The 12,322-nt window shown below is 43.4% G+C and overlaps 1 protein-coding gene across 1 annotated transcript in view; it reads left to right on the top strand.

Moving 5' to 3' along the window:
- nup214 (nucleoporin 214) overlaps positions 1-12,322 on the top strand; it is a gene marked incomplete at its 3' end in the record, with an annotated part of 102,087 nt that overhangs the window by 19,227 nt on the left and 70,538 nt on the right. Inside the window, exons 11-15 of the mRNA XM_084324896.1 lie at positions 785-943; positions 6,257-6,728; positions 7,074-7,213; positions 7,618-7,700; positions 9,987-10,070. Coding sequence (XP_084181022.1) covers positions 785-943; positions 6,257-6,728; positions 7,074-7,213; positions 7,618-7,700; positions 9,987-10,070 — 938 coding nt within the window. The remainder of the gene's footprint in view (positions 1-784; positions 944-6,256; positions 6,729-7,073; positions 7,214-7,617; positions 7,701-9,986; positions 10,071-12,322) is intronic.

Below are 12,322 nucleotides of genomic sequence, written 5' to 3'. Positions count from 1 at the left end.
GATATACATTTAAGAATGAGTAATTCGCTTTTGGTTTTTAAGAAAATGTTTGTATAGCTATTTTTGAAGATTACAAATGTGAATACTTTTTTTGTTATTTTCTTTTAGAATGCTGTTTGAGTCTTAATTTTGTTAAGAATATAGGACGGGCATATATAATCATTATGCTTCAGTCTGTACCTTTTCAGTCACTGCCTGAATCAAAGATTGTTAAATTATTGTGTATATTGTATTGTGTGATGACTGAATAAACTACTACTACTAATAGGCTGAATAAAAAATCTATTACATTTATTTGTTAGAGCAAAGACAGTGGTAGCATAGGAAACTAGAGACTGGGAGGAGTCAGAGCCACGGAACCAGCCACGTCACGCCAGCTCACCGGAAAAGGGGGTAAATCGTGCTCTAAAGTAAAAATAAAATGGGCATGAGCATGTTGACCTCGGACCTCAAGATATCCTAATGAAAGGGCTTCAATGGAACCACCCGATTTATGCTATGTGGTTTTGGGCAAAAACCATGCCTTTTTTGGATTCAGTACAAATTATGTTATTGTTAAAATTTCTGTATTTAAATTTGTATAAACTTGCCACAAACAAACACAGGCACTGTAGAATACATTGTGGTGTGATGGATTCTGTGCGGGGGTGTCTGGGCGCACAGCAGTAAGCGTGTGTTTGTTTGTGAGCGTGTTTATCTTTTATTCAACTGTACATGTGATGTCACCTTTGACCCCGCCTCTCTAACCCCATCTTTCCCCTCTCACCCCTGCCCCTCCCCCCAGCGGAGGAGAAGACGCTGCCCCCGGCTCCCACCATGCTAATCCTGTCCACGGACGGAGTCCTCTGTCCCTTCGCCCTGCTCAACCTCAACCCCGGGGCCAAGCAGCTGTTCACGTCCCCCGTCAACCTGGCCGTAGATGGAGAGAGACCGCCCCCTCCAGGTCTGGAGGTTTTACCACACACATTTATATACCGTAGTATAGTACATCCACAATCGACCCTTAATACAGGGTTTTTCCTGCATAGAGCATTTAGAGGCACAATATGCCAGCTGTTGGCAAAAACTACAACGCTATACCAGTACTTTGATTTGAATAACATGCAGTTATGGTAGTAGCCCGGCATGGTGCTGTAGCTTCATCAGACTAGTTAGTTTAGTTAGTTGAAACAGAAGTACGTACCCAGTGCAGCCTGCCCGTCAGCTGCTGGTGTTCAGTAGATGCAGGCCAGGCAGCAAGAACCATTTGAAGACACAAATGGTACACCAAAGAAGGCAATGGATGAAGTAGTCGTAATATGACTAGATACTGGGACTAGCTCGTACTGGCTTATATGTAAGGGATAATGTATAGCTACGAGGTCATTGTCGCAAAATAATTGACCGACACAGAGTTTAAAATACCGAGCCGCCTCGGCGAGGTGTTTTAAACGTCAGTGAAGGTCAATTATTTTGCGATGATGACCGAGTATAGCTATATATTATCCCGCTTATTACATGGCTAACTTACGAACAATATACCTAATTCATTTGACAAATCGCAGTTGTTCTGTGGCTCTGTCAGCCCAAATAAAGTGATTATTATTATCGCGGGCAGGTGTGTCTGATTGGCTGCAATGAAACAGTGTGTCTCAGTGGGGCTTGATTACTCCAGCTGCGAAAAACAATAATCACCGGTGGTTATCGAAAAATAATTCACCGCTGTCGGGGGCTATTGACCAATCACAAGCAAGCATTTCGGCGAATGTGAAAACGCCATGTAATAAGACTAGATAATATGACTAGATACTGGGACTAGCTCGTACTGGCTTATATGACTGAATACTGGGACTAGCTTGTACTGGGTTATATGACTAGATACTGGGACTAGCTCGTACTGGGTTATATGACTGAATACTGGGACTAGCTCGTACTGGGTTATATGACAGAGATATGAATCCCAGAATCTGGAGCCAGTAGACTGGATCCTGGGCTCCGGAGGGACGCTAATGCTGGGCAGTGCAATGAGCATGTTTCACGAGAGGAACCACAACAACCATAACGTCAACACGCAAAACGTTTAATTCACTAACATCAACACAAAACCAGGGCTGTACAGTGCGACGCAGGGAACAAAATAAGTACCCGCCAACCGCGGGCAGATTTAAGGTTTGGCGAGTAACAATGAGAGGTCTGCCCGCCACCTGGCGTGTAACAAAATAGTTCATATCGATACTCTTATTTTGAAAATCCTGTGCCGGGTCTCATTTCTGCCCCAAGCGCAGCTCCAGTCATAATATCTATGGCTCCGGCAGCTAGCAACGTTCGGTTTATATCGATACTCTTATTTTGAAAAACCCTGTGGCAACTCGACGAGTCATATCCGCCCAGTCCGTGCTAATGTCTGTGTGGCGCAGGGCGGTCAAGCAGAGGAGCAGGGCTACACAGCAGTGCGCCTATTTTGCGACCCGAAATAAGTCTGTGGTTTTTTTTCTCTCACAACAGGTCAAATGCATCTAGCATGCTTTGCATCGTCGCCATTCCTTTATGCCCACATCGCCTGAAATTAACGTTACGGTAGCGTAAGCTAACAAGCTAATCCTGATCAGAGGCAGATCCATAGAGAACAGCGAACAGTGTGGACTGGGGAAAGGGAAATGGGGCGGGGGCACTCTCCCTTTCTCTGTGTGCGTGCGTTTGGAAAGACGATGAAGTCACTAGTCAGGACTCAGGACAGGAGTATATTATAGTAAACTGAGGATTACTGAGGATGGACAGATAATGTTGATATTCAAATATAAAAAAGTTTCGAGAGGAGTGGAAGTTTGAAGACTAGACTACAATGATGCGGGGGTGGTGAGTTGAAACAGTGTGTGTGTGTCCCGACCCCACTTCTATGTTTCAATAAATTATTTGCATTTAAAACTATTAACGCTGACTCATTCCTTCAGTCCACTCATAATTATGCTAATATTCCTTATGTTGTTTATGATATTAATTGAAAATAGCATATGAGAGTATTATATAGTAATAATAACACATGGCGATATACTAAAAAGCTATTTATAATTTTTGGCTGGTAAAAAATCTGCCTGGCTGGTAGTTTTTAAAATCTACCAGCCAAATGGCTGGTAAGTCAAAAAGTTATCGCAAAATGCCCCTATATATGGCCTGTGCGAGTGGAGACAAATATTTGGGCACACCTTTGCGAGTACGGATTTCAACCCTCTCATTCGCATTTCACTCCTTTTTTCCAGATGAATTTAAACGTCGCAAATCTTGTTGGCCGGTTTCTATATCTTTCCTCCCTCGGTCTCTCTCCGTCTGCCAGATCAGGAGCGGGGCTGTTTTAGTTACACACTAAAACGCTCACACTCACACATGCATACGGGTACTTGAGAGGTAATGTCCGCGCTGAAGCAGAGCAGAGCGGAGAAAACGAAACGTTCGGAAAGGCTATCGTTAGATAGCACGACCCGTGTAACGTTAAGTAACTTGTGTTCCGTGGGGAAAGATAAAATCCTAACGATACCCATCCCTAATGAACACTGTTAATAGACTGTTATCAATGAAAGAAGAAATGTTTGCAGCTGTGGTAATACTTCAGTTGGTTCATTATAAAAGATACAAACCTGAAAACAAAAGCACTTACATGTTAAATAAAAGGACCACAGTAATGAGGCAGGAGGAACATATTTTTTTGCACTATAATGGTAAAATTTGTATTTAAAAAAAGTGCCCCTAAAAAGATTCTGTGCCCCTAAATTTTTCATTTAGGGGCACCTGTGCCCCTAGTGAAAAAGCTTAGCGTACAGCCCTGAAAACACTAATCTATTAAACCATGCAGAGTTTTATCATAGATGGCTAGACGATGGTCTACTTTAGAAAGAGAGTTCTTGAGGATGATGGCAGGGAAAGCAGCAGTGTGGGGGGCATCCTGCAAGAGACCACTCCCTATAGAAATGTTCTTTGTGACTGAAGCTCTTGCCACCCGTGCCCCAGTAATGAGTCTTTCACAGTCACTTGGATCTTTTCCTCTTGCCATCTTGATCCAGAATTGAGGCCATCAGGGCCTGCTCAGCAGTTTAATACATGCCACAGAGCATGTGTGTTAATTTCTTGATTGTATCCTGCAGTACACCTGCATGGACACGTATCTGTATTAGTTATGTGTCTCCACTCAGAACCTTCATTCACAATGTGTCCGGAGTCTCTCCCACTCGACAACGGTAGTGCAATAATAGTCTAACCAGTTGAAGGACATTCAACACCAAAGATCCTGACCCAGCTCTGATGCTCACTGCACCAGAGAACTGTTGAGACCACAGTAAATCACAAGCCTATTTCACGTTTCCAGTGGATATCAATTTTTGTATTTTTTATTTTTATTTTTTGGCAACACAACAATAACGACAACAATAATAATGACAAGATAATAAGAAATTGTGACAACCCCAAGCCACCACGGGGCTTGGTGATTGAAGGACGCTACGTAGCGACCCAATGGCTGGGCGCTACCCATATTTGGGCGTCCGCTTCCAGACGCACTTGTCGCACTTGTCGCTTTTGGGAACTACAACCCATCTGTTTGTTGTTTATTCTGCCACCCCTACACCTGGAATTGCCACAAAATACAGACCAAAACTTAAATAAATACAAAATACTAGATCAATACTAGATAATTTTTTTTAACAAACCACACAATAGACACCCCCCCCCCCCCCCCCCCCCCCAAGACCGCCAGTGAATATTAACTCGGAAGCCGAGTTATGACGTTGACTAAAGAAGGGTCCATTCATTCAACCTTTACTCAGTCAAATCATTGAGAGCAACTCGAGAAATACAGCACACAATAAAACAATTAAAAGCAACTGTAGACTTGGATGTAATGGTTGGTCATTAAAGATTTAAACTGTCCAAAGGATACTAAGGTATTGTGTTTTTAGGTCGATTTCAGGACGTTTCACGTGTCGGGGGCACAGAAGCTCAAAGCAGATTTCCTAAATTCAGCGTAAACTCTGGGGGTGTGAAGCCAATCATTGGAGCGAAGTGATATAAGGGAGAAGATCTCCCAACAATGGCTTTATATAGAAATAGATGCCATGCAAATCACATCTCTCCTCCAGAGAGGACCACTCAACCATATTGTACAGGATACAATGGTGAGTAGTGAGTACTATAACTATCATCCGTGGACCGTGATAGATCTGCGGGATGAGCGCCCTCCTACTTCCTAAGAAAGGAGGCAGTAGCATGTCTATAAATCACATCTCCATAATCCAAGACAAATTAACTCAATGACTCAACTCAATGACCCTCTTTCTGCTGATCATCGTGAAGCTGCTTCTCTTCCTGTACAAGGAGCCAATTTCTTGCCGCAGTTTACTGCCAAGATTGTCTATGGTATTTAAATGTAAATCTCTCATCAAGCCAGATGCCAAGATATTTGTATTCTGTAACTCTCTCGCTGTCGGGCCCATTCACATTCAATGTTATGCAGAGCATTGTAAACTCTCTGGCCCTAGAGAACATGAATTTTGTCTTATTTATGTAGTCTTAAAAACCATCCATCCACAATGTAACCTCACATTATAATGAGGCAGTTTTTGCTTATACTGTGTTTTTTCTTTTGTTGGAAGAACATTGTTTGCAGTGGTAGACGAAAGCTATTTGTGCTTGTATTTGTGCTCATTTGTGCTTGTAGACAATGCTCTCACACAGATGTTAAGGTAATTTCTAGTGAGGATGAGTTTAAATTCTGAATATAATTGTAAGCAGGGGGGTGTAAGGGGATGTTTTTGTGGATGTTTTTGCAGGGTCACACATAAGTCAAGTTTATAATATTTTGTACAGATGCATTTTTCCTGTGAAATGAGCACTATTTAAAATCTAAAGCCCTCCTATTATTAATCAAGTTAAACAACCTGAAAGGGTAAATAATAATCATTATTTTGTGTCAAAGTTTTGAATGTATTACTGGTATTTTTTTTTTAAATAATATGTATATTTTTGTATGTTTGGTTTGACAAAACAGGGGAAGTTCTCTATAAGCCTCTAGGCTTATAAACTTCTACACAATATGGTTATGTATTTTTTTCCTCTTTTGTTTAACTCTTTGTGTTAATAAATTAATCAAATCAAATCAAAGTTCACCATTCCGTCCATGCTTGACTATGTAGGGGGTGGTCGTGAACCGACACCCCTCTGTTTTTAGGGGTTGTGAACTAGGGGTTTGAGAACTACTGCTGTAATAAAAGCAATGTTCCTCTGTTCACAGGTGCTGTGGCTCCTCTACCTGTCAAACCTGCAGCCTCCCTCCCACCTGCCCTGGCGGCATTCCCACCCCTTCGCCCCCCGGACACCCCCACCCCACCTCCCCTCGCCGCCTCCCCGGCTCCCGCCCCGTTCACCATGGCTCCCCCGGCCCCTGCCCCCTCCTCGTTATCCTCTGGCTTCTCCTTTTCCCTCCCCTCGGCCCCGGCGCCCTCCGCCTTCTCCCTGGGGGGCCCCACGGCCTTCGGTCCGGGCTCCTCCGCGGGGTTCTCCTTTGCCTCCAAGCCCCCCTCCGACACCCCCTCCGCGGCCTCTGCCTTCTCCTTCAGCTCGGTCAAACCTCCGGCGGAGGCAGCCCCGGCTCTGGCTCCTCCGGTCGTTACGCCCCAGCGCCTGGCCACCGCGTCCCCCATCACTGTGCTGAGGGGCACCCCGGAGCCTACCATGCCGGCTGTGAAGCTGAACCTCAATGACAGGTGTGTTTGTGTGTGATCGTGGTAGAACTACTCTTTAATCTCTTGGCTGAGGTCAGTCTCTGGGTGTTGATGTTTCTCTAGCAGCTGTTGCCTGTATTAATCGGGTTGCCAGGAATTATAAAAAAAGATGTCTCAAGGCCTTGTGTTGATGCTGGCAGGGCCCCATCTATTCAGGTCATGGGTCCCCAAGCGTCATTCATTTGCTCTTATCCCACAAGATGCCCCTGATACAGTAGATACCAACTGTAGTTAATGGTGGACACTTTTGGACCGTGGGTCGATTTCAATTGGGTGCCAAGCAACAATGGTAAACATTTTCTCTCTCTCTCTCTTCATTCTCTGCAGGTTCGCAGCAGTGGAGACTCCAGTGCCGGCCTCCCAGGCGTTCTCATTCGCCTCCTCCACCCCCAAACCTCCCGCCTACCCTGAGCCCAGCTGCCAGACAGCCCCCCCGCCGGCATTCACCAAACCCCCTGTCATGCCAGGTAAACGGGTCGTTAGAGATGGAGCACTCTGGGGAGTTCTGTAACTTCATTACACTAAAGATGGCGGCAACAACGAAACCACTTGCTACAAATGAAACATATTCCAAGAAAATAATTGAATATGATTTTATGTTGAGTAAAATTATAACTGCAGTGATTGGTTGCCATGGTAACTAAGGACTCTAGTCTGTGTAGAAGGGGGTCAGATCTTGTTATTCTCGTTTTTGTTGCCGTTATCAAGATGATGGCGGAGTGAGCAGACTTCACTTTGTAGATACTTTGATACTGTCGCTGCAACAGTATAGCATTCCCACGTTTCATTCCAATACAAAGAATTATTGTTGAACAATAAGTAACTGATGTTTGCTTTGTGATCCCCTTGTTGTTGTTGTTGTGCATCTCAGCCCCAGTGCGGCCTGTCCAAACCAGCACCCCCCCTGCTGTGGTCCAGAAGCCCGCTGCCCAGGCCAGTGCTCCCACTCCACAGGTACCGTCTCATTCATCATCCCACCCTGTTGCACTCTGATGGCTATTCTCTATTCTGAGTGTTGTACTGCGTTCTGCGGCTAGTCATTTCAGAATCACTTAATTTGTCTTCGGCAAGTACGTTGAATTCGGGAGGGAATTGCCTCAGTGAAATGTTCCCACACATAGACGGTGACACATACTGGCATCATGACGGTCAGGACCTCACATAGTGCACAGTGTACAGTCTGTAAGTCTTAGTCCAGTGAAACATGTTCAGTTGTTTTTGGCTCTGTACTGTAGCACATTTGTAATGAACCGGTGACTGGGATTAAAGTGCAGACTTTCAGCTTTAACCTGAGTCTGTTTATATCCATATTATCAGGTGACCCATGTAGGAAGTGTAGCCAATGTTATGGTACCCCCACATGGTACCCCCATTTTATACATGGTACCCCCATTTTAGCGAACAGAAGGTAATTGGATAAATTAACAAACTTTAATATTTAGTTTGTCATATTTAATATTTGGTTGAAAATCCTTGACTGCCAGAAGTCCATGACGATGTGTGATTGTAGCCCCTGCTGGCCATGAGCGGTACACTGTCACGTGTTTTCAATAAATTTCCCATGAGCATCTTTTAATTTTTAAATAAATATTTTTTGTTTTACAATGTCTTTTAAGAAAAAAGATTTTCCTCCCTGGACAGGAATGTCTTTTGGGACACCTTTTCGACTTGACCGTGACCGGCGGGTAACAGGGAATTCACAAAGAGGAGGTGTCTGCGTGTATAAACCACAGATGGTGCAGTAACATGAACATCACTGTCTGCATGTGTATAAACCACAGATGGTGCAGTAACATGAACATCACTGTCTGCATGTGTATAAACCACAGATGGTGCAGTAACATGAACATCACTGTCTGCATGTGTATAAACCACAGATGGTGCAGTAACATGAACATCACTGTCTGCATGTGTATAAACCACAGATGGTGCAGTAACATGAACAGCACTGTCGGAGAACGTCTCTGTGTAGCACGCGTAGAGGTGCCGTCTGTGGGCCTTTCTACCCCCAGACGGAATTCCCTCAAATATTTGTCTCTGTGATTTACGTTCATCCTAGGAGCAGACGCCAAATCGGCTGCAGACACCATCTTTCAAAGTGACACAGAAACTGCAGTCTTATCTCACCCGGTTCCCCCGTCATCATAATAGGAGATTTGAACCATTGTAACCTGAAGGACTCCCTGCCAAGCTTGTATCAGTATTAGTGCTGTCAATCGATTAAAATATTTAATCTGATTAATCGCATGGTTGTCCATAGTTAACTCGCGATTAATCGCAAATTAATTACTTTTTATTTAATCTATATTAAACAGATCTTTTTCAAGTTCCAAGTTTTAATACTCTTATCAACATGAGAGTCAACAAATGCCTGCTTTATGCAGCCATTTAACACAAAAGGATGACCCTCATGCATTGCAAATTTGCATCAAATTCAAAACAGAGTGATGCACAAAATAACTTAAAAGAAAATAATAATTTAAAACAATGAATAAAGTGTGCATGAAATAATAGGGGGGAGTAAACATTAGGAACTTGTTACATTCACCCACACAAGGGCTGAGGACCCCCCCCGCCCCCCTCTCTCTCTCTCTCACACACACACACTCTCCCAACTCTCTTTCTCTCTTGCCCCTTCATCTCTCTCACCCCCCCCCCCTCTCTCTATCTCTATCTCTCTCACACACACACACACACACACACACACACACACACACACACACACACACACACACACACACACACACTTTGAGTCAGAAACAAACATAATACACCTGAGTGAAGTCTAGTAAAAAAAATAATAATAAAGGTGATGCCACGATGAAGGGAGGAAGGGTTCACTGGTGTAAGCATCTCTCCGAGTGCCATTCTAGTTCCATAACCCAATGTGCTGGAGTACAGAGTCAAAGCAACATTTCACTGTACTCATACTTAACAGATTGCACTATTAGCAATTACACTATACACAAAACAATTATATATTTAAGCATAACACATTTATGGTTATGCTTTATTATTTATTTTTACTTAGGCAGTATAAATTAAGTAATTTCTTTGTGGAGACCTTTTACTTTCCCCATGAGGGGCATTTTTGTCACTGTCGACAGCACCGCACAGCAATTAATGTGATGATTATGTTGACAAAGTGAAAAGTAGGTTGTTTGTGTAATACAGATTGGATCTCTAATGTTTATGAACTACAGGCTGTAATGCATCTATATGACACCCTCACACACACAGGCAGCTCTAAATGTGAAGGCCCTGGAAAGGCAGCTGCAGCAGAAGAAAGACTCCGACCCCATCATGGCTGGCATACTGGAGGAGGTGAGTCATCGGACGCCCCTTTCAGACACAGCTCGTCGTGCGCAGCTTGGTCCGTCTTGTGGCGAGGACATTCACACCAGCCGGTGCCGGGGGGGGGGGGGTCTGAATCCGTCTGTCGGCGTTGCCTCCGGCTTGGGCCGGCCGTCATACTGGCTCAATTGGCAGAGTCAGCGGGTGGAAGTCGATGGGTGGTAATCTGGACGTTGTGGACAGCGACTCCTACAGGTCGATTGGGGGACGCCTACACAGCAGAGACAGGAAATGGCGGGGGTAGTGTGAGCCTCCCACACGTTACACCTCGCCAATGAGAGTCCGCGCTGGCAGGTGAAAAGATGTGACAGGCTGCCTCCTCGTGTACCGGAGGGGACACGTGATGCAAGGCTTCTATCCTCCCTACAACCGACCAGTGGGGGCATATGCGAGCAACGTTCAAAGACAGGGGAGGGGAGAATTGGAAACAGCGAAATTGGGATGGGAGAAAAAAATAGAAAAATAAGGAGAAAAAGTGGATACAAAACTAAAAGAAAATGTTCATGTAAATACATTTCTATTTTGCTGTTCTATGTCAATTGATATAATACAATAAGGCTTTTACCTTTTCTGTTTTAAACAGTTGTTGTGTCTGGTAGGACATTTCCCAGGAAAATCATCTGTCGTATAGGATGTTTCATTTCACCAGCAGCTACAGCAGTTTCATTTAAATTAATAGAGGACTAATTCAGTATTTGGCATGGATTTTCAAGACTGACAACAATCAATATGGTGCAAAAAACACAACAGCAATAGATGGAGAGAAAAAAAAATTGCGGATCATGCGGATTAAGTTTGATTTACAATCTGTTTATGAGAGCTGTCGACGGCTCTCCCCGCCAGTCATTTTAGCGATGTTGGTGTAAATGACTCGGGTCTCCTGCTGTCCCTCGTATGTCCCTCTGGATCTCTTCCCCTCAAATGGCAATGAGTTCTCAAGTTTAGAGATCCTTTCGTCGCTTTCTCTGCTATGGCTCGCAGCTGCTACGTCTCAACCTCTAACACCACAGTTGTATTCTTTGCGCCTTGCCTCACAGAGCATGTAAAGTCAAGGAGGTGTGGTCTGTTGACACAGCACTGACCTTTCACACCGAGCAGAGCAGAAGTGCGTTTTCAACCCTGAACTCGATCAGAAGTGATAGGTGGGGTCAACCTACAGTAACGTACCTTTTCACATGCCGATGGTCATCCCAGGTCCGACCCGGGGTGTTGCTTTGGTCTGAAAGAGGTGTGATTGACACTAGTCATGGTATGATTAGACATTGAGGTATGATTTACAGATTGAGGTATGATTAACACTAGTCACGGTATGATTAAACATTGAGGTATGATTTACAGATTGAGGTATGATTAACACTAGTCACGGTATGATTAAACATTGAGGTATGATTTACAGATTGAGGTATGATTAACACTAGTCACGGTATGATTAAACATTGAGGTATGATTAACACTAGTCACGGTATGATTAGACATTGAGGTATGATTAACAGATTGAGGTATGATTAACACTAGTCACAGTATGATTAGACATTGAGGTATGATTAACACTAGTCACAGTATGATTAGACATTGAGGTATGATTAACACTAGTCACAGTATGATTAGACATTGAGGTATGATTAACAGATTGAGGTATGATTAACACTAGTCACGGTATGATTAGACATTGTGGTATGATTAACACTAGTCACAGTATGATTAGACATTGAGGTATGATTAACACTAGTCACAGTATGATTAGACATTGAGGTATGATTAACACTAGTCACAGTATGATTAGACATTGAGGTATGATTAACAGATTGAGGTATGATTAACACTAGTCACAGTATGATTAACACTAGTCACGGTATGATTAAACATTGAGGTAGGATTAACAGATTGACGTATGATTAACACTAGTCACGGTATGATTAAACATTGAGGTATGATTAACAGATTGAGGTATGATTAACACTAGTCACGGTATGATTAAACATTGAGGTAGAATTAACAGATTGAGGTATGATTAACACTAGTCACGGTATGATTATACATTGAGGTATGATTAACAGATTGAGGTATGATTAACACTAGTCACGGTATGATTATACATTGAGGTATGATTAACAGATTGAGGTATGATTAACAGATTGAGGTATGATTAACACTAGTCACGTCCCACAACTTTACCACTGTGGTGGAAATGCCCTTTGACTTTATTCTTTCTTTCTGTTTGT

The sequence above is a fragment of the Notolepis coatsorum genome (genome assembly GCF_963971535.1).
Source record: "Notolepis coatsorum genome assembly, chromosome: 11".
Classification (NCBI taxonomy): domain Eukaryota; kingdom Metazoa; phylum Chordata; class Actinopteri; order Aulopiformes; family Paralepididae; genus Notolepis; species Notolepis coatsorum.
Note: the sequence above shows the minus strand (reverse complement) of the source record. Positions and strands in the feature narration are given on the sequence as shown.